Source organism: Pelophylax lessonae, assembly GCF_965119305.1.
Source record: "Pelophylax lessonae genome assembly, chromosome: 2".
NCBI classification, from domain to species: Eukaryota; Metazoa; Chordata; class Amphibia; order Anura; family Ranidae; genus Pelophylax; species Pelophylax lessonae.
This window is the reverse complement of record NC_138769.1, coordinates 72,435,059-72,458,975: the sequence shown is the minus strand read 5'-3', so window position 1 is coordinate 72,458,975 and position 23,917 is coordinate 72,435,059. Positions and strand designations below refer to the sequence as shown.

The window sequence follows — 23,917 nt, the reverse complement described above, 5'->3', positions numbered from 1 at the left end:
GTGCATACTATACTGTACATGGACATACTTTTCAATAAGCCAACATTTCTGTATTAAAAATCCTTTTTTTTATTGGTCTTATGTAATATTTTAATTTTCTGAGATACTGAGTTTCACTTTTTGAATTGAATTACTGAAATAAATTTACTTTTTGATGGTATTCTATTTTGATGAGATGCACATATATAACATGTTTGTTATTTTAAAGAAAAAAAAGAAAAATAACCTTTCTAACCACTTTAAAAAGCACCTCTAGAACCTAGGAAAAAATGTTTTTATTTGCCCGGTCACCATGCTCGTCTAGGCGAGAATGACTTGAACCCTTCTCCTGCAGCCTCCTGGGATATTGACATCACACATCCCAGGAGGCTGCGTGAGGATTCCAAACAGTGTCAGATGTCATCAACCCTTCCATGATAATGAGGAAATCAAATACCTATCATTTATTTTTGTTTTTTATTTTTATTTTTTTACCTTGCAAAAGATTGGGCATTTAATTGATTCTGACACCATAGTAAAAAATTGTGAACCAGTAGCAACCTGAAAAGAAAAACAAAAAAAAAACAGCTTTTTGGATGGTGGTGTGTTAGGTATTCACCTTAAAAAGCTCCATCAGGTGCTGTTTTTCTTTTCATTGAACCCTTTGTTACTACACAACGCAGACATAGGTTTCAGTGAATGGAACCACAGGTGAGGTGCTCTCTGACACACCAGAAAGTGTTGGATGGCAGTGTACTCTGGAACTTTTCAAGATTTAACACACTGCCCCTCAAAGGAAATCATTAACGTCACACTAAACTCTGGTAAAGAAAAAAATGATTCTATTCAATATGTAATCCTAACACAAAAAAAATTGTTCTTCTCCAAATCGCTCTTTTGTGCTGTGATGATCTGACGTCCTGTTAGAGGGTGCCTTTGTTTGTTCTCAATGGTCCCACTATATGTAGGAAAGTAGCCACCCTCTCTTGCTCGCTCCCGAGATGGACTATGGGATTTGTGGTGTGCATGAAGACGTGTCCCTGACCTTAACTAACATAGGCTGCTCATTCCAAAACAATGGAAGTGAACAAGAAAAAAGTTTCAGGAGCTGAGGGGGGATGTTGGATGTTAGAAGGAAGCATCCACTGAGCCATTATGTTCTCCCATTTGGGGGGGGGGGGCATCCCCGCTGGGAGAACACAGTGATTACTGCTAGTGGCTATAATAGCTGCTAACAGTAATTGTAAAATTGTAAAATCCGACAGGCTATTTGTACCCAAGTTAATCGATTGATCAGTTTGGGTACATTCAACCTGCCCATCTATGGTTCGAGCTTTAAACTGTCTATGGCCGGCTTAAAGTGGAGTTCCACCCTAAAATTATACTTACCTCCATCTTCTCACTCCGGGTCACCTGAAAAACAAATGGATAATCACATTTTTTTTTTTTATTACTTACCTCGTTTAGAAGAAAATATACTTACCTTACATTCCACTTCCTCCTTCCTCGGCCGCGGCCCGCGCCGTCACTTCCACTTTGCAATGATTCCTGGGAGCTGAACGTCATCGCTCCCAGAAATCAATGCGCCTGCACCGGCCCCGACGTCAGTTCCGGTGTAGGTGCATCATACCTTGCTAAACAGCTTCTGGGCATGCCCAGAAGCTGTGCAGGGATGACGTTGTGGCCCGGAAGCGACGGCGGGGCCGGCGCAGTGCATCGTGGGACCGAAGAAGACGGAAGAGGACACAGAAGAGGATCGCGCTGGCTTCAAGCTGCCCACACCTGAGATGGCAGCGCTGGAGAATACATTTTCAAGGTAAGTATTTCTTCTAAAAGGTAAGTGCAACCCGGGACAGATCAGAGGCTAGCCATTGTGGAATGCACTAGCCCTGACTGTCCCGGGGGTATTTTTTAAAAACCAAACGTTCACTGGGTGGAACTCCGCTTTAAGGATATTGTTTTACTTTAGGTTGCTTTTTTTTTTTTTAAAGATAATGTTTTTGTTTTACAATGACACGATCTCTACGTGAACATTCACCTTTTATATTGAAAATTCTCTACTCCTTTAGGAAATCAACTCCAATACATCTGCCTTTTAGCATTGCTCTTTTTGGAAACAAGCCCAGTAATGTTTACGTGACTTTATGCCTTGTAACGTACCTTAGCATATCGGATCTGTAATGCTCCACTGTCCATCAGTTTAATACGTGAGTCCTGAACTGTTATCAGGATGCCATCTTTCCTCCAGTGAATTGTGGGAACTGGAACTCCGGTAGCTATACAATCCAGGATTAAAGTGCCATCCACAGCAACTGTCTGGTTCTGAGGACCCTGGCGGATAACTGGAGGAGGACGGTCAGCCACCACTGCCAAAGTAAACAACAGGAAATAGATGTCTGCAACTGGAAGCAATTTTCTAATCCATCAAGCAACAGTAGTTGCTGTAGGCTTCAAAACAAGCTAAAGATAATTAAGCAAGTAATTAAACCAGGAATCATACATTATTCAAGGGGAAATTTCATGATAAGCACGACATAGAATACTGAAACTGTATCTCTTGTTTGAAGGAAAGGATGTTCAGGACTTGCTGGCATTATTCAGGCAAAGAGAAAAAAAAGAAATGGAAGAGGAATTCTGAATTCACTTCCAATGATTTAATAGCTGAAAGTGCTGAGTGGTAAAATATAGAGTTACGCTGTTCTCATCCACAAAAATGACACAGTGGGGTGAAAGAAAAACATTCGTTCATTTTGGAAAGATCGGTTTATCGGCTTTTATACTAGCGTAAAAACAGATGTTTGCATGGCAAGCCAGAAAGGAACATCAACACGCTTCTCAAATATATTCCGAATCTTTAGGTGACCATCTTGAATTCACATTTGGCACCAGCTTTCTTCTGAATATTAAGATCCTTGAAAAGTAGATCCTCCATTTACTTAAGTCTGTTATTTTTGCCTTAATGCCTTAAGGACAGATTTGAGATTTAAATGGATTGAGTAAGATTTTGAGTTTTTAAAGAACAGGTGCGCTTAATAGGATAGACAGCATAAGTATGATGAGAATACATAATCCAGGAAGACACATTAGAGGAAAGAGCCGGGGGCGTTATCATGGGGAAAGATGAAATTATATATTAATCAGTACTTTGTAAGGTCATTTGTTAGAGTCTTTTTTACAAAGATTTTTTTTTTAAATTCTGTACTTGACCTTTTAAAACTTTGTGACAGGCCTCCTTCTGATTTTAATCTCGGATGAGGATTATATCTGTTGTGGAATGCATTTGGATGAGAATTTTTAACCACTTGCCGCATATATACTGCGGCAGCGTGGCTCTCCCAGGCAAACCAACGTAGGTATACGTCGGTTGCCTGGTGGCAGCTAGGAGGTGGGCGCGCTCCCACTTCCGATCATCAGCGGGAAAGCTGATGCACGGGGCAGGCAGCTCCAATTGCCGCCTGACACCCACCAACGTTCCCCGCTGAGAGAGAAATATGGTCGGCTGTTGTAAACACAACTTCTCTCTGGGATGATCATAGAGGCCATGTGATCCTGCTATATAGGATGACATGTCTCTATGGTCATTTCAGAAGCCACGCCCCCCCCCCAGTTAGAATCACTCCCCTAGGCTCACATTTAACCCCTTGATCACCCACAGGGTTAACCCCTTCCCTGCCAATGGCATTATTACAGTAACAGTGCATATTTTTAGCACTGATTACTGTAGTAATGTCACTGGTCCATCCAAAAGTGTCAAAAATGCCAGTTAGGGGACCGATCTGTCCGTCCAAATGTCGCAGTACCGCAAATTGCAGATCGCCGCCATTACTAGTAGAAAAAAAAACAATAAAAATGACATAAATCTTTCCCATAGTTAGTAAACGCAATAACTTTTGCGTAAACCAATCAAAATACGCTTATTGCAATTTTTTTTACCAAAAATATGTAGCAGAAAACAAATTTGCCTAAAATGTTAAAGAATTTTGATTTTTAATTTTTTTGGGGGGAATGTCAAATAGCAGAATGTGAAAATTATTGTTTTTTTTTTTTTTTCAAAATTTTTGCTGTTTTTTTGTTTATAGCGCAAAAAATTAAAATCGCAGAGGTTATCAAATACCACTAAAAGAAAGCTCTATTTATGTGAAAAAAATTTCGTTTGAGTACAGCATTGCACGAGCAATTGTCAGTTAAATTAACGCTTCATGTTTTGATAGTGTGAACAGCACTGTGTGCTGTCTATTGTATCAATTGTATAGTTGTTTGAGGGGCATTTAACACCCCTTAAACGCCTGCTTTTAATGCCAGTGCAAACTTAGCCTAATCCTGCCACCTCTTGATTGTATGTATTTTTTTTCCCTTGAAATCCCAAGGGGTATTTTGTATTACAATTACACACTGTAACTGTCTCAGGGTTGCAACTAGCTTTCATTGACCTTAAAATGTTACTAAACCCAGGACTCTGCATTCACTATATCTGCTCTCCCACAGTACACAGAACATGCAATTATTTTAGTAAATACAAACTGCCAAATACCTTTTCTTATCAGCAGTATATAGCAGTCGTGTGACTTCTATCAGTGTCTGGTTAAAGCCTGTAGGGGGAGTTTTCATTCTCCTCTCTTACTGTCCTATAAGGCTGCTTGACTCCTGACCCTCTGTCTAGACAGTGCTGATTGGCCCTGTGCTGATCACATGCACTCTCCCCAAAAAAAAAAAAATTCTACCAATAAACATAAAACTGAGCATGTGATTGGGGACAGTGGAAGAAGGGGAGGATAAGAGAAGATGAGATCAAACAGCCTTTTTACACAATGCAAAGGATTAAACCTTTAGGCTTCACAGTAGGTATAACAAGCATGCTTTACTGCATATACAGACTGATTTTACCATTTTGGGTTTAGTAACACTTTAATGCCACCAGGCAAATTATGCAAACTGAGGTAATATTGCTGTGGCTCTAAAAAGCACAGTGGTAGCAGGCATTTCTGCACCCCCATCTGACTACAATAGTAGAATTTAGCTGGGCAATCAGGGAGCCAGTAAAACCGTGGCTCAACAGCCTGGTTTCACCACCCTCATCCCACTTCTGTGGAAGAGCCCTAAAGAAAAGGGATAGAAGAATTGCATATGAGCATACTTACAAATCCACACAAAACTATGAGCTCTGGAAAGTTCTGCTGTCCCTCAGTTCTGTCATGGTGACTTTTTTTAAAAAATAATCTCAATGAAAAAAAGTTATAAATGAAAAAGCTATAAATGTTTTAGAAGTTCTATAGCACCATAACCCAGCTATATTAGCATAAATGAAAGCAGATTACAACTCTGCAGACAACTCTCAAACCTGGCTCCCTCTCCCTATCAATTGTAAACTAGATTTGAACACTGTCCTAACAAAGGGTTAATGATTTCAGGGCTTGGGTTCTGCATTGTATGTTAACCACTTGCCAACCGCTCACTGCAGATATACTGCGGCAGGCTGGCTCGGCTGCACAAACTGACGTATAGGTAGCACTCCTGGGGTGCCCTAATTAGGCAGCAGGGAGGCCGATCCACCGGGCACCCACGATTGCTCCCTGTGGAGAGAGAACGACGGCCTGCTGTTGTAAACACAGCAGACCATAGTTCTCTCTGGAATGAACACAAAGCTCCTGTGATCCTCCTATTTAGGATCATAGGTCTCTGTGTTGATTCCACAAGCCCATCCCCCTAACAGTTAGAAAACACCCCCTAGGCCCACCTTTGATTTTTTTTTTTCCCTGGGTTAAACCCTTCCTTACCGGTGTCATTATTACAGTAAGGGCTCTTTCACACGGGCGTTCCGTATGTCCGTTTTTCATCCCATCCGTTTGCGGATGAAAAACTGACATAATGTATCTCTATGTAAATACGGATGTCAGCGGATGATCATCTGCTGACATCCGTTTTTCGTCCTTTCAGTTCAGTTTTTTTGAACGGAGGAGAAACCTATTTTTTCTTCCGTTCAAAAAACGGAACGGACGCAAAAACGGATGTCAGTGGTGTCATCCGCTGACATCCGTATTTACATAGACATACATTATGTCCGTTTTTCATCCGCAAAAGGATGGGATAAAAAACGGACATACCGACCGGATGACACAAGTGTCATCGGTGTCCATTTAAAAAAAAAAAAAAAGGAACTGATTGGGCATAATAAACTGAACGCCCGTGTGAAAGAGCCCTAACAGTGCATATTTTTAGTGTACTGATTACTGAAGTAAAAACACTGGTCCCCCCAAACATGTCAAAAATGTCAGTTAGGGGTCTGATCTGTTGCAGATCCCCGCCATTACTAGTAAATAAATAAATAAATATATAAAAATGACATAATCCTTCCCCTAGTTTGTAGAAGCGATAACTTTTGTGCAAATCCATCAAAATACGCTTATTGGGATTTATTTATTTTTTTTACCAAAAATATGTAGCAGAATACAAATTGGCCTAAAATGATGAAAAATGTGATTGTTACATGTTTTGTATTGGGAATGTTCTATAGCAGAAAGTGAAAAATATAGTTTTTTTTTTTTTCTTTTTCAGAATTGTCGCTATTTTTTTGTTTATAGCGCAAAAAATAAAGGACAAAAAGGACATCAATTTTATTTGGCTACAGCGTCGCACAACCACACAATTGTCTGTTAAAGTAACGCAGTGCCAAATCGCAAAAAATGGCCTGGTCATTAAAGGGGTAAAACCTTCAGGTCCAGAACTGGTTAATGAGAGGACACTCAGCCTGCCCCAGTTTTGTCCCTCCACTTCCACTATAAACTTTTAGTCTGCCCAAAGGCCTGCTCCAAAAAAACAGCTAGAAGGGGAAAAAATATGATTGTTAAAATTAACCACAATAGTGAAACTACACTTTAAGGCACCTGGACAGAAGAGATGGCCGTGGTCACCCAAATACCTACTGTACATCAGAATCTTTGGACTGTGATTTTTATTTTTTTAAGAAAGACCTACATTAATCATTGCTTCAATAAACAGTGCCCAAATGACAAGTTTTGTGTAACAAGACCAAACCTGTAGGTATCCACAAATACCCATTGCTTGGACATTTTGCAGATTCCCAGTGTGATCCAGGGCGCTACCCCTTGGGGTCAATACATGGAGTGGTCAAAGCTGGGGTGAAATTATTATACTGAAAACCATTTTATTATGGCTTTGCAGATTCCTCATTCCCTTTGCTTTTAATCACTACAGGTTAAACCAGTACTCATGTCTCTACGGCTCACCGAAACTTGCCCGGAGGCTTTTTTATGCTTTCTTCTATTGATTCCATCCATAACTGAGCAATGCCAAAACCACAGTGTGACTTATATGAATAATGGATTCTTCTGGCATTCAAACTATGCTGCAATCCATCCCAAAATTTATTTCATATAAGATCAATAAACTATTTTATCACAACGGATAATTCTTTCCAGAGCTGATGTTGCGAGAATATCAGTAATGTGGCTTTACAAACGTCGCACCCCAGGCTCCAACTACGCACTTTGGGGAACCAGAGAAACCACTTCTGGCGCTGACAACCAATTAGAAAGCCCAAACAGTGCTAATTAGAAGCATGCTGCTCACACAAAGTTGTAAAACAAGGAGATGCTTGGAACAACTCCCTATTTTTTGGCCGAGAAAGGATCTCAGAGATAAGGGAATTATGTGTCCTTGGAAATGACTAAATTAAAAACTGTTTATACTTTACCATCAGTAACCTCCAAATAGGCTTTTGTTGTGATGCTGCCAGCCACGTTAAGAGTTTGGCAGATGTAGTAGCCAACATCGGACTTCTGGACATTTACAATTGTAAGGTCACCAGTTTGAGACACCGAGAATCGGCTAGATGACTGTGGGGGCTGGTAGGAGAAGAGTAGATTCTAAAAAACAAAGATGCATCAAGGCTTTTATTAATACAATAAACAACACCATGTAAATCAGTTAGTAAACTGTTAATGCTATTCAGAACACATTTCAGTTGTGCTAACATTTATTATTATTTTTTTTTTTTTACAGGTATTTATGTAACACAGACAATTTATGCAGTGCTTTATATATTGTACATCACATCAGTCTGTGTCTTCAAGGACCTTACAATTTACAGTCCCTACCTTCCATACACACATACATACATACATACATACATACATACATACACACACACATACTAAGGCCAGTTTACACAGGAGTAAATTAACCTATGACTATGTCTTTGAAGTGTGCGAGGAAACCAACTTGAGAACAAGCAAACTCCATGCAGATATTGTCCTGATTAGGATTCAATCTAGAGACCCTAGTGCAGAAAAGCAGGAATATGTTTATGTTTAACATAATTTTGAATTTTATAAAATCAAGTGCAGCCTATGGGTCCTTACACACAGGCTTTCCACCCGGCGGACTCCGTTTCGCTCAGTGAGGATCAATCCACCAATCCCTGCTGAGCAAGTGGATGACAGGTCAGTCTCTGCTTACTTTGAGACGGAGCTGTCAGATCCCTGCTCTCCTCTATGGGAAATTGGATGAAAACGAACCACCTGTCTGTTTTCATCCGATTCGACCCGATCCTCTAGATGGATGGAAAATAGGGTTTCCATCCGTCTGGATTTCATGGACCACATCGGATCGGAGAGCAGCGGGTATCAGCGGAAATTTCACCGCTGACATCCGCTGCTCCATAGAGGTGCATGGAGCATCCGATCAGGTCCGCCTGAAAAAACTGACAGGCAGACCTGATCGGAAAGCTCATGTGAAAGGACCCTTACTGACTGCTCCCCATAGGGTTTTCGAGTCCAGCTGCAGCCTCCTGTGCTGTGCTTCATATATATGTTTGTAACCAACATTGCCATGGTTTTTAAAAATATGGTGCTTGAACCAGTGAACACACTTTAGCAGACTTAAGCCTCGTACACACGCAACGATTATCGGCTGACCGATCGTCCGACTTTTGTCCAGAGATGTGTTTTGTTGGTTGGAATGTGCCTAGACTGCACACAAATTTTCTCGGCCAACAAAAATCTACTTCAGAAGTGATTTCATGTGCTGGTTTACTTTCCATGTGTTTTTTCTTCTCTGAGCATGCCCAGTCTTGCTCATCAGATTTTTGTCTGCCGAAATCTGTACTGACTGACTGAAAATCGGCCGTTGTGTTAACGGCCAACAAAAATTTTATAGCCTGCACACCAGATTTTATTCGGCCAAAAAGTCGGAGTCAGTTGTCGAAAGCATCATACTAACAAGCCGAAAATGGCCCGATCGGACGTTGGCCGAAAATTCCTGGCCAATAATCGATGCGTGTGTACGAGCCATTAGGAACATTTGGAAAACAAAGATACCAGCAATTAATAGTTTTTAGCTAGCCAACATGACAGTTACACAGAATGAATGGTTACATGTAACTGTCACACTTTGGGTAATATTTGTAAGGCAGGGAAAGTGCATGTTACTAAACAATAACTGGTGGTGAATAAATCACTGGCTTTCAGAACGCTTGCAATGAATTTTTGGTGAATGTCCCATAAAGTGTATCTAAAGTCCAAGTTTTTATTTTTTATTTTGCAGTGATGAAGAAAAAAAAATCCTTTACAGGCATTTGATACTATCTGAGCCCCTGTTATGGAGATTAACTCCTTTTTGTCTTAGTGACCACTGTCACTGGGACTGAAGGTGATGGAAAATACACGGTTTTGAGTTGAAACTAAGAATAAAGGGTACAATCTTCCACTGTGGACACTCGTGCTGGTGAAAATTGTCTAAATGAGCTCTCTCTTACTTTGGATAGACTTCTTCTCACTTAATATTGTACCACCAGGGCAGAAAACTAAGGTAAACCTCTCCAGTGAGATAGAAATGGCCAAAAAAAAAAAAAACTGATAGCGATTTTAATCCTTCACAACTCTAGCCAAAATAAATAACAAAAGTTTTGGCTTTAGATACACTTTTAGAGTGGAATTAGCACTACACTATTTTTATTACTATTTTCCCTAAATAACCTGTTTCCAGCCAGCACCAATGCCCTTTAACGTGGTCTTTACACCAGGGGTGGGGGGTAAGGAAGGATCGGCTGATCAGGTAATAACTGTGATCAGCTGTCACGGTGGTCACATGATTGGGAGGTGTCTTTGTACACAGGATGGCCCAAGGGGAGCATTTGGTGTAAAAGTATTTGGCGGAGGCCACTGGGAAAAACTTTGTTTTGCATCACATTATCATTATGTCACAATGAAAAATGAATTGCCATGTCAAATGTTACATGGGTTTTAGCTGTGTATCTCAATCCAACCTCTGTATGCTCTTAACCTAAAGAGAACTGGAATAAAAGCAGAATAGTCAATTCCCATAGCAACAGTTGTATTCACTAACTAGTACTGGCTGAATAAAAGTTCAATTTTGATTGCTTGGTATTGACAGCACTTAGGTTTTTCCTTTGATCTGAATGCCAGAAATCAACTTCTATTGTGCAAATTCAGTTTTTAAGAAGGCAGTAAAAGGATGAAATGTGAATAGAGAACCATGCAGCAGCCATAAGATATCAGTTTATTGTATTTAGAAGAATGATTTCTGATTGGATAATAACTAAGATAGATAAGGCTGCTGATTGGAATCTTGGAAGTCACTGTCCTTTTTAGATTGCTTATTGCCTTTGCTGGTTTATAAACAATGGGATTAAAGGAGAATTTTTTGTTACCTTTATTAGCCAAGATTTTCTCCTGGCACCCATGTGACTGGTTGATATAAACTCCTACACCTCATTTTTCCTTTTAATCAACCTCAATGTAAAGAAACATAACCATGAAGCATGCTTAATGGACATCTATCACTATTTGCCTGTTAACAGCAACCCACATTTTAAATACATGTAAAATTATTCAATAATTCAATAGATTGCACCGTATCTCCCAAAATACACATGTACAATGCAAGCAAGGTCTGTCACTATGACCACATTATCATTCTAATAACTGTACCTCCTCTATTATCTGTCAGGACGGATATACCAGCTTTCATTTACAGCTGAGACAATAATAATATACTAATTAACAGAAGCAATTTAGTTAGTTCAACCTCACAGAGTTTTCATTTTCTACAGATTAAATTTGTAAAAAATAGGATTTTTCAAAACACTGAATAATTTTATATTGTATGGTACTCTCAGCAGGAAAAATCATTATTACACTGTTTATTTAGATTTTTTTAATACTAAATTAATATATTATTCTCAATGATCGGAAACTAAACAAGAAAGATTATGGATGCAATAAGTATACCTCCCAACTTTTTGAGATAGGAATGAGGCACACTTTTAGCAAAAGTATGTAGGTATAGGACATAAAATTTTCCAATAAAAGAATAAAAAAAAATGTAGGCATAGGACATGCCCCTTTAACCTCCCTGGCGGTATGATTCTTTCGGATTTTAGGTGCTGAAAGCGGTACCATTATTTTGCATGTAATTCTTGTGAATGAGCAGCCCAAATCAACTGTATACATTCATTATATATATATATATATATATATATATATATATATATATATATATACGTATATATACATATATATATATATATATATATATATATATATATATATATATGTGTGTGTATATATATATACACATATATATATATATATATATATATATATAATAATACATAAAAAGTACAGTAAAACTGCAGGAAAGGTCACTGGGGGGCAAACTAATATGATTTTTTTTTATTTTGAACTGTATCAGTGTGTTTGGTGTGTTTTACGTTTGAATTTGCCGCCGGTTCCACCCCCCTGCAAACGTCACGTTGCAGGAGACGGAAGCCGGGGCACACAGAGGATCGGGAGGAAGAACCGCCGCTAGGCACCGCCGGGACACATCGCTGGATCCAGGTGACAAGGTAAGTAACCCTGCTTACAGGATCCAGCGATGCTTCTGGCGGTACCCCGAGTGTGGCTCGGGGTTACCGCTTTTGACTCTGAAATTTAACCCCGAGCCACGCTCGGGAATACCGCTAAGAAGGTTAAAGGAGAATTATACAAAAAAAAAAAAAAAAGATTAGTTAAACCCACAAGTGTTTTTTTTACCACCACTATTCCGTTATACTGACTGTTACCATTTACAAATACAGCAGATTAGAAATTGGATGAAAAGTTTAGCACTGGGAAACACTTTTTGAAAGACACAAAGTGCATTTTATATACAACCAAATAGATCAGACCAAAATGATGGAAAAATAATGAGGAAAGAGGGACAGAAGGACTTTGTTCCAAATCAGGGACAGTTCCTCAAAATCAGGGACAGTTGGGAGCTATGATTAATGCACATCTGTCTATTTTTTAGTTCATTGTATTACTACTGGTTTTATGGCCAAATTTTCCACCTAATCTGACCCTGAGATTATACAATGTGATGCTGCTTTCACAGGCTATATAGAGTGACTCAGACGGATGGTTCATCAGGGACCGGACACATTTCAATCCATTTATAGGCAGGATACTTGTACATCAGCCAATCTATCGACTGCCTGGCGTACAACCAGCCTGTTGGAAATTTGTCTCTTGATCAGCACCACCAACTATAGCCAGTATACTTACATTAGGAATAAGTAGGTTGGCAGACTACTAAGGCCTTGCTGGCAGATGGAGCAAAACCAGCTACTGACATAAAAATTCAAGTAAAATGGGCTCATTTACACAGGTGCTATGGCTTGTGCAGCCTGAATGAGGCATTTGTTGCTGGGTGTCAGTATGACAGGCAAACAGGAGCAGGTGGCTGGCCCTGAAAGCAGACAATGGGGTTTATTTACTAAAGGCAAAGGCACTCTGCACTACAAGTGTACTTGGAAGTGAAGTCGCTGTAGATCTGAGGGGGGACATGCAAGGAAAATAAAAACAGCATTTTTGCTTGCACATGATTGGATGATAGAAATCCACAGAGCTTCCCCTCATTTCAGATCTTCCCCTCAGATCTACAGCGACTGCACTTCCAAGTGCACTTGTAGTGCACATTGAAATTTGCCTTTAGTAAATCAACCCCAATGTGCCTGCCTACAGTTGCACTTTAAAGTGGACGTAAACTTTGCTTTTTTTCTTGTACCTACAGGCAAAACTATAATAAGACTTACCTATAGGTACAGTAAATATCTCTTAAATGAGCACCATTTAGGAGACATTTACATGTGCAGCAGCTGATGATGTCACCCCAAATGCACACTGTGCTCTCAATGGACAGCATGGCATCCAATGAGAGAGCTGTGCCATGGCTGTGACTTCAATGCGCATGTGCGGGAGTGACGTCACTGCGGCTCAGCCATTCAAACGGCTGGTGCCGAATGTTGGAATTATGTTTTATATAAATAGTATAGAGTCATGATTAATTCAATTATTGGAGTTATGCTTTGATTTTTTAATTTTACTGAAAATCTCTCTGTTGTAACGTAGACATTTTTGCTGCTGAGGCTGTAAATTTCCTCCCATTGTTTCTGAGTTGTGAGAATATTTTTTGGTCACACAGTATTTTGCTATTCTGAGATGTTTCTTTCCTGAGTTTGCTTTCCTGTTATGTATACATCTGTTTCCTACTATGTATATGTTATGTCCGTTGTGCGTAAATATTATATTTATATTTTTAGTTGGTCAGGGAAAATAATGTCACATCCCCTTTATTAACTGTATATAAGCTGTCCTGACCAGAATCCCTTTGAATACAGATTGAAATACCATACCTGTCTTGATGTGGTATTTCCGAGTGTTTGTAAATTCTTTACAGGTTGAAGGGAGGCTGGCCAGCAGAAGTATACCTACCAAGGGGTATTACCTTTCACCCAAAAAAATGGAAAAAAGAATGGGTGAAATGGAATCCCAGTCTATGGTGACAGAGCGCCACTGGAGGGATACGGTATTTAGGGAAGTCTGTCATAATGAACTAGTATGCAGTGCATACTAGCACATTATGACATGAGCCAACATGGGTACCGGTTTGTTTTTTTTAAAATCACAGCTTACCACCGATTTAGTGGGTCCAAAATAATTATAAGCTGAACAAAACACAAAGATTTTGAGGAGTTAACCAATGTATACATTCCTAAAATTATTTATCACAAATCACCTTTTGTAGAATAAATATTGCATTACCTCTATCGCGCCTATTTTTTCTGTTGTATAAGCTTTACTCTACTTTGAAAGACAAACTATTAGCAGGAAACTGTATGAAACCCACTGATGTAATGAAACCCAGTTGGAAGCAGTATGATAAATGGATGACCTTTAACTGATGTAATCAAGCCCTTGTTTATCTCAGAATAACACACGTTGAATGAACAATAAATTGTACCTGTCAGATCATAAATTGATCTGCTGCTGGTAATGATGTATGCAGATATCTTAGTTCGATGGAAGCCATCTTGATATTCAAATTTAGCAAATTGCTACTCTGTGTCAGCCTTTCACTTGCAGCACTGAATGAACATGCTTGATGGCTCACCGACAGAGAATCCGTGCATCCCTTCATGCATTTATTAGCTGCATATCGTTAAATGAGTTTACATTTAAACTGGCTAGGGAAAATAAAAATAGACAGTACAGTACCTGGCTACCCTCCTTCTGCCAAAAGATGGCTGGCTGTGGATTTCCTGTTGCCTCGCACTGGAATGTGACCGTACGTCCCAAAGCCGCAACATGATCACGCGGCTTTACCACGAAATTTGGAGGTTCTAAAAAAAGACAATACAATTAAACTCTCAAAATATTATCATTATCCAGTCTGAGACAGAATGGGCCTCTCCTTCCTCATCTGTTGGAATCTGGGATTTATTGTAACCTAATATCTCCATGGACTGACAAGCTGATTCTCTGTCAACTATCAGTTCATAAAGAATCTGACTCTCCCTGAAGATTTCTGAAAATCTTAGCTATACTAGAAGGCATCTCTCAGTTCATTTTGGCTGCTCAAGGTAAGGAAATTTGCACAGAATGCCATTTATTTAAATAGAAAGTTTCTGTTTGGCATAGTGTGGACAGGTATTCTGTAGATGATTACGTGTGCACCTTATCAACTAATTTAAAGAGACTGGGTCACCAGACCATTAATTTAAACATGTTTTCATAACATTGCTTTTAACATATTTTAGGTATGTTATTTACCTGTTAAAGCCTCCCTTGGATAGACATTCAAAAGTCTTAAATCTGCTGTGAGCCACCATCTTGGATGTGATGTCAGCAGCCCCTGCAAACTCAGAGCTGTCACTTGGACTACACATAGTATTCTCCTTTGCTCCTGAAAGGAGGGGTAAAGGAGCTTGCCCAGCACAAAGAGTAAGATCACAAAGAGTAAGTAGACAATTTCAAAAGAGGAGGGAGCTATGACGTGTGTAAGGAGAGAAGGGGGCTCTGCTAAGGAACTGACTCTTCTTATGTAGTCAGATTTGCTGGCAAGTTGCATTGCAAGTCAATCACAAATGGTTTATGAAAAAAATATGGAAGTAAGCATATAAAATACTTGATTTGTATGTGCTATTACCTGCAATTTTTTAAGTTGGTCATATGCTCTGTTTAAAAAGAATTATTGCACTTTGGCTTTGACAATAGCAGCTCTTTTAACTTCTAGAGTGCCAAAAGCAAAAGTGGCCAACAGGACAAGTCTCATATCTGCTTTACTTGGCTGAAAAAGGATTTCCCTAGGCAGACACTATATACTAGAGCAGGGATATGTAACCTGTGGCCCTCCAGCTGTTGCAAAACTACAAGTCCCATCATATCTCAGCCTCTGGGTGTCATGGCACCTCAGCCTCTGGGTGCCTGTGGCTGTCAGAGTCTTGCTATGCCTCATGGGACTTGTAGTTCTGCAACATCTGGAGGGCCACAGTTTGCATATCCCTATACTAGAGGAATAAACACAATACAAATAAACCTATATATATATATATATATATATATATATATATATATATATATATATATATATATATATATATAGCTAAAGACAGAAATTTGACAGCAATTTGCGTAGGATACCTATAGGATTGTTTTATAAATACAGAGGTCTCTGTAATAGGATTACCTTTAGAGCCGATTCACATTAGCGCGACACGACTCCTTACTACTTCGGGGGTGACTTGTGCATTACATTGCACCACGACTTCGGAGCGACTTGCAGGGACTTCACATAATGGAAGTCTATGCAAGTCGCTCCGAGGTCGCCCCGAAATAGTACAGGACCCTTTTTCTAAGTCGGAGCGACTTGTGTCGCTCCTATTAGAACCGGTCCTGTAGCGGTCAATGGACCGCGAGGGAGCGCGACTTGTCAGGCTGACAAGTCGCCTGACAAGTCGCGCTAATGTGAACTGGCTCTTAAGGACTTGTTCACATGAGAACACAGTCACACCTTGAGTTGCATTGATGCTTTTTTTGGAAAACTACAGTTAAGCTGATTGAATGACAAATTGCAAGTCAGCGCACTCAAAGTGCAGTATAAAGCACCACGCATTGGATAAAACAAACTCAAATACCATATTTTCTGATGTCCATGTTGTTGGAAAGTACAGGAAAATGCCTGACAACACATCTGGTGAGAATGATTCTAGGACGGAACTTGGAGCTTGAGAACAGAATGAACAAAGTTGTATTGTCAGCTCAAGCAGCTCTACCAGCTTGTTCCTCTTATGCTGGTTTATACAGTTTGTATGGTCACTTCATCTAAGAGTAAACAGGATGTGTTGGGAACCATATGTTATATGTTTATGGAAATCTACAGCTGCACCTGGAGATGAAATACGCAAAGTTTCAGCAAATTTCTACTCTTTTCAAAAAAAGAGAGACACGCTTTCTGCATCCATAAAAAAAATATAATAGTAACCATTTCTGACCTATTTCTGTGAATGATCTGCAGGTCTTTATATAATACTTTAAGCTAAATTCTGATGAAAAACTAAAACATTTTTTATGTTTGAACAGCATGGGCTATAGTTAGAACTCGCACGTTTTTGCTTCAGTGTGGGTCTTCACTGGGGAAATTTTCATTAACTTCCTGTTTTGACATCCATCGACTGGACAGGAAGTGAAAGGAAATTTCCCTAGTAAAGACACAGACATCAATAAAAACCTGAAAGAGAAAGGGACTTCTCTGCTCTCTCTTTTCTAGGAGCAAACAATTGATTTGATTGATTTGCATGACTCTTTATAATACTTTAAAGCCAGATTCCTGCTAAAACAAAAACATGTTACAACCTCTGTCTGTTTTTTACTGCTGTATGGGTCCTCACTTGGGACATTTTCACTTACTTCCTGTTTTGACTGGACAGGAAGTAAACGAGAATTTTCTTAATGAGGACACAGGAATATCAATAATGATCTGACAGAGAAAGAGTCTTCTCCATTTTCTCTTTTCTGGTGGCAGAGCAATGATCCTTAGGCAGTGGACCACTCTTTCTTATAATAGGGAATGGGACGCTAAGCTAAATAATATTATGAGAACGGGTGAACTAACTGCTCACTTACATGACCATTATCTGAAATTTGTTGCAACATAGAGCCGATTTATTTAATGTGAATTTGTTAACCTTGCTTATCTCCAATCCTTTGATTTGATTGAACAGAGTTGAGGGCTCATTCTGATGTAGCAGGATTCTCCCTGCCTTTTCTTCCACCTCATTCCCCCTCTACCTTACTCTGTATTTCGCCTTTCTGGTCCATACTTTTCTCTTTGGGCACAGCGATCAGTAAAGCTATGATTCTGCAATTGCCTACAGCACTCTGAATGTCCATTCAACATCTTTTGTATTGACCAACATATCAGCAAATGGATATTAACAATTTCTGTGTTGTGTAGGGCGTGCGCCTTAGTTGTATTCCCTAATGGAGGAGTCTGCCTCCCACCTAGATGCTCTTTTGTGTTAGATGTACCATATTAAAATCAATAAAAATCTGATAGAGGTTCTGTCCCTTACTTACTTAACTTTAAAAAAAATATTTTATTTGCTATTGATGTCCCCATTGAGCAGCTTTTTCCTTACTTCATCTTCTGTCGAACATCCATCCTACACAGGAGGTGAGAATGAATCTCACTATCAAAGATACAGATAGCAATTAAAAATTAGGGAAAATAAGATCTTGTGCTCGACCAACACAAATAATGTGAACTGCTGCAACTCAAATATCCTGAATACTGAACTGATGAATAATGTGAAAAAAATGGTGCGCTGTTTCTTTAAATCTCAAAAGTAAATGACTAATTCATGAATGGGTAAAATCACAAAATAAATAAACAATTTTATTTATTTATTTTTAGACTGCCATCCCCAGAGGACACACATTTGGCAAAGTTTGCGTGTGACGTCATCACGTGTCAGTGAGTTGGATGACACCGCGGCCAGCTTGCTTCTTTCAAAAACTGTCTGTGATTTATTGCCTTTTTGTAAGTGCAACTTACATTTTTAATAAAGCTCATCAAAACTGTTTTACGTTGTGAGGCTTATCCCATGTGGATATCCAAGGGGTGTTTGTGTCCAATCCACCAATGATAGTGCCACACCAGGAGTGCCTTTTTCTTGAAATAGCCTATTGTGGAGATGGAGTGTATGCTTGTTTGATCTCAGTCCTTTGAGATCCATAATATCTGGTAAGAGGCCACTCTTTCAATATAAGGAGCACTTTTGAGCACTCAAGCATTTTGAAGGGGAATTTTCCATAAGCACTGAGCACTTTGTATGTACATAGATTTGATTGATTGTGTGATTATACTTATTTATGAATCAGACATTTACTTTTGAAATTTAAAGGAAAAGTGCACCATTTTTTTCACATTAGCAATTAAAAATTGCCAGAAGTTGTAACCCTCCTCTATTCTATCTTAATCAAACCTTTAGCTGGAGTTGGACTTTGACCAAACAAAATGAATAATTGTGTTGTCAACCAGACTAATTTGCTATCTGTGCCATTCTCAAGCTGAACTCCAGGAAACTTGAAAAGATGCCCTTGCAGTGAGGCTGTGCCCGCATTGCAAGGGTTTATTATTTAGCTACGTCTAAAGGGCACAGGAAAATAGATTTACTTACCTGATCCTCTGCTAGACTGGTCCCTGTAGCATCTTCTATAAGGTTCTGACCTCATCAAGGCCAATCATTGCCCATGGAGGACGCCCAGGGACAGTCCATTGCCGGACCATGGGGGAGCGTGGGCTGCCATTTTTTAAACACCCCCCCTGACTAATTGAGCAGTTAATCTTTGCAATGTGGGCGCTGCTTTCAGTTTTGGTTGAGTTTAAGATTAATACAAATTAATGGGAGATGTGCTGTGACTATGCTCAGCGTACCTCTGACCCCTAACATGATAGATAGAAGTGGTCACGCGTAGATCCTAAACATTTTTTTTTTTTCTTTAATGTATTTTTTTTTGCCTGTTCGAAGTATGGGATCCCATAAACAGCCAGAGGGGTTTTAACTCCAAGCAAGTTTGCTTTCTTTTGCTGAATTGTGTTTGGGTTAGGTTTTTGTGGTTCACTTAAATGCAAACAGCTTATAGGAGAGAAGTATTACCTCCTTAGCAGCAGCCCAGTAAGAAGTGACAGTTTAAGATGAGAGATTACATGGAAGGGGAAAAAGATTCACACACACACACAGTATATAGTCATGGAAAATTAGCAGCACAGTGGAACAAGGAATCAGCCAGAAGAACTTAGTCACAGCCATTATGGCTGTTTTAAATCCCAAAGTAAATTTTACTGTAAAATCAGCTTTGATGCCCACCCATGTGGAATCATATGCCTCTATGCTATTTAACTTTCCCTCAGCAAAGCAAAATATGTACAACTGGAGGCACCAAGGAATTCTTCAGGCTAGAATACATATTTGCATTCAGCGCGGAATTTACGGTTGTGTTCAAGTGCCACTAAGACTATTACATATATTGTGGACTCATTAAAAATCAGATTGGTGTTTTAAATGAAAAGCTGCAGACAGCACTATCCAAAACAAAAATATTACCAGAGGTTAAAATGTAACTACTTGCAGAAGTAACTAATCTACATTCCAGTGCATGAGAATCTCCCTTGGTAAATGACTGTTCAGACTCCTCCATTCACTGTTAAGGTTAAATAGTAGACCAGATGAAGCTCCCATTGCATTTTGGGAGCATATTTTTTCCCTGGTCCAGCTAAAACATACTGTGGCCACAAACAAAAACAAAAAATAAAATGTTATAGCCTGGACCTGGTAAGGTCTACATCAGGCATGTCCAACCTGTGGCCCGGGGGCCACATGCGGCCCAGAACCCCAGGCAATGCGGCCCACTGCCCCCTGCCAATTTTTTTTTTTTTTTTTTTTGCTGGGAAGGAAGGAGGTCAGGTCATGGGCATGGCCACAGCGGCTTCCAACTAACAGTAGGCAGAGGCTGCCTTGGAGGGGGGGGGGGAGGGGGAGGCGAGCATGTGCAGTGTTTTTGACTCTTACCACCATGACCACTTCAAATCACTGAAGTGGTTATGGTGGTTAGAGTGTTTCTTTAATATCTCTCAGAAGAAGTAAACCTCTATATACTGATTTCATTTCATTCCATCATCCTCTAGTTGTGTTAAATTAGTGCGGGGGGGGGGGGGGGGTGCGGCGGCATGGGAAGGGCGCGGCAGCATTTTATTACTTATATACCTTAACTATAGTATATATTTTATATGCGGCCCGAGAAAATTTCTCTACACTCAATGTGGCCCAGAGAAGCCAAAAGGTTGGACACCCATGGTCTACATGACCATGCTCCATCATTGGTTATACATTATTGCTGTGGACTATTTAAACACACCCACACTTGTTGAACTGGCTGGACTGGTGTCTTTATTCAACCTTACCAACTTTGTAATATTGACAATAATAAACCATGCCTGTACAATGTGTGCTGGCACCAGGTGTGCATGTGATAATGCCCAAGTACAGCTGGAAGACAGTTGTCAACCCATAATAGGAAGTCCCCAAAAAAGGATCTTCATGGCAAGATCACCAGGTATTATTTTAATGGAAGTTGTAGACTTGGGCCCCTTGCACAAAGGGATCACAAGATCCTGAGTAAACATCGGTAAATTATGACACCTGTATGCAAGGGTTCTTATAAACCAGTAAACACGCGCATGCGAGTAAAATACTGTAACTCAATATTCAACGCTGTATTACTGATCTTTACTTAGCTGTAGGCAATGTCCCATAGACAACATTGCATTTCATTTCAGATCAGTAAAAAAACTCTGCATTATTTACTCCCATGTGCAAGAGGCCTTACTCTGGGCCAGTGACTCATTAGTCCGCAAAGGTATCTCCCATATTTCCACTGAAGTTATTATTATTATTTTTTTTTTCAAAGTACTTTGTCCATGCAAGGACTACTGTCTGAGTTAAAATTAGGCTTATACTATATAGCTTTTTTAGTTTGCATTTTTCAGAATTCTGAAATTACATTTTAATAAACTTAAACGACAATTTAGTTTATGTAAAAATAATCATTAACATTTATACTGTAAGTATGAGCTTCATGAATTTCTTATACTGGAAAGTAGACATGCTCTGTCCAGTAATAACTATGCAAACATATGGGTCATTTGACATCTAATGGGAAAATTAGGAGGGTATATATATATATATATTTTTTATATATATATATATATATATATATATATATATAATATGTATAAATACATATATATATATATATATATATATATATATATATATATATATATATATATATATATGGGTTAGTCAGAAGGTTTGGCACAGCCTATAAACCAGCAATGTCATTGGTGTATTACCTTATTTTACCTTCTCAAAATTACCAGCATTTGATTGGTTGTTGGAAAATGGAGAACATTGATGAGGTGGAGCTGGAGGCTGTTTCAGTCATAATAATGTGATGAATGAAAAACGAAGAGTAATAAAATTCCAACTTACCAAACAGAACTAAAAAATAAAAAGGAACATAAAAGAAAAAAATGTAAAATCATAAATAAAAAAACAAAATGAAAAACAAAACAAGTAGCATGCATGTAGAGTTGATGATTAAATAAAAAATAAAGAACACATGTAATAAAAAAAATAAATAAAAAAAATAAATAGGAAAATAATCAACAAAATAATGGCATAACTGTTACAAACATTTAATTATATGGCAATAGAGCACACAGTTTTTTTTTTTCCCAGTGTAATGAATCTGTTAAAAATAAAGCAAAATGAATACATGTGCTTCATAATGACCAAAACCTTTTTAATTTTTAGTGGTGGGGAAATAAATAGGAAGCATTTAAATGGTTGCCGTGAGTAGCATCATGATCTTCTTTTCACTAGTTTTCACAAATGTTTGCCATTGTTTGTCATCATGGCTTTATGTACTATATGATAAATGATTACCAGTCAAGGCCTCAAGCAGAAGATCCACTCACAGACATAAATTCATTTTTCACTCGCCTGTCTATAAGGCTGAACGGACCATCCAATCAGGTCTGCCTGGAAAACTGATAGACAGATCTGATCGGATGATGCCGTGTGTAAGGGGTTTAACCTTCAAGAAACGTCAGTAAAATGTTAACAGTCCTGGAAAGCCTCCTGCTGCATACAAGGGTATAAATTGGGCACAGGCCATATTTATTCCTACTGCAACCCAAGTCTTCACCCCTTTTTTTTAACCCATCATCCTGATGGCCACATGGCATAACTTTTAACACAAGAATACCTTAAAGTGGAATTCCAGACAAAATGTTTTTTCTATTTTTAGAAAGAGTGTAAAAGAGGAAAAAAATCTAGTTTTTTTTTTGATAATTGTGTACCTCCTGGATCGGTTCAGCCTGACTTTCATATACAACAGGGAGTGAGAAAAAACCTCGCTAGGGTGTGGGGGAATGTGGTCTTAGCTGTCTATAGAACAAGCATCCACACTGGAAGATTTCCCCTCCTCCTGTTTCAGTGACAATGATAACATTTTAGATTTACCCTCCTTCTCTATCCCCATGAAAATGTTCACCAAGACAAAACGTGAGAGCAAATCTCCCCAAGACAGATACAGAGAGAAATAAAAACCTGACAAAGGTTTTAATATTTCCTTCTCTACCCTCAACTAGAAAAAAAGGTTTTGGGTGCACTCTAAAGCCCCGTACAAACGCACCGATTGTTGGCCGTAAATTTTCGGCCAATGTCCAATCGGCCGATTGTCGGCTTGTTAGTATGATGCTTCCGACTACCGACTGCGACTTTTCGGCCGAACAAAATCTGGTGTGCATGCTATAAAATTTTTGTTGGCCATCAGCAGAATGGCCGATTGTTCCTCAGTCAGTACAGATTTCGGCCGACAAAAATGTGATGATCAAGACTGGGCATGCTCAGAGAAGAAAAAACACACGAAAAGTAGACCAGAACATGACATCACTTCTGCAGTTAGTTGTTGTTGGCCGACAAAATTTGTGTGCAGTCTAGAGCACATTTCAACCAACACAACAACACTGGACAAAAGACGGCCGATCGGTCGGCCAACAATCGGTGCGTGTGTACGAGGCTTAACTTTAAGTGATGCTCCTAATGAACCCAGACTCATTTAATCACAACCATAATATTGAGAGCCACGTTCATTATAGGTACTCCGGCCGCTTAGAGGGTCCAAAAAAGGTAAATTCTTTGGTGGTGTTCATTTGTTCTTTCATGGAGGACTGGCAAGCAGAACAAGTGAGGATTACCATTGTAATATAGCTATTTTTTGGATACAAGAGGTGGAGCAGAAGGGCTGTGGTGCCTACTTCAGCACTGCACACTTTCAGACATTACAGTGGTGTCATTAAGCACCTACTGTTTATAGCAGATTAATAGATTCAATAGTCCACATAAGATATTATTTCACTAGCAAGCAACAAGACTACCCACATATATACAGCTACTGCACCATTTTGGCTGGCTACATTTGTAGCTGTGGTGCCACGAGCCCCTCAATTGCCC

At 39.2% G+C, this 23,917-nt stretch overlaps 1 protein-coding gene across 5 annotated transcripts in view; it reads right to left on the bottom strand.

Moving 5' to 3' along the window:
• The window catches only part of ROBO1 (roundabout guidance receptor 1), a gene marked incomplete at its 5' end in the record, with an annotated part of 1,547,889 nt that overhangs the window by 125,676 nt on the left and 1,398,296 nt on the right, over positions 1 to 23,917 (bottom strand). For all 5 annotated transcript variants that reach the window (XM_082246143.1, XM_082246142.1, XM_082246140.1 and 2 more), the window contains 3 exons: positions 2,140 to 2,345; positions 7,691 to 7,862; positions 14,553 to 14,677. In XM_082246143.1, the coding sequence (XP_082102269.1) occupies positions 2,140 to 2,345; positions 7,691 to 7,862; positions 14,553 to 14,677 (503 nt within the window). The remainder of the gene's footprint in view (positions 1 to 2,139; positions 2,346 to 7,690; positions 7,863 to 14,552; positions 14,678 to 23,917) is intronic.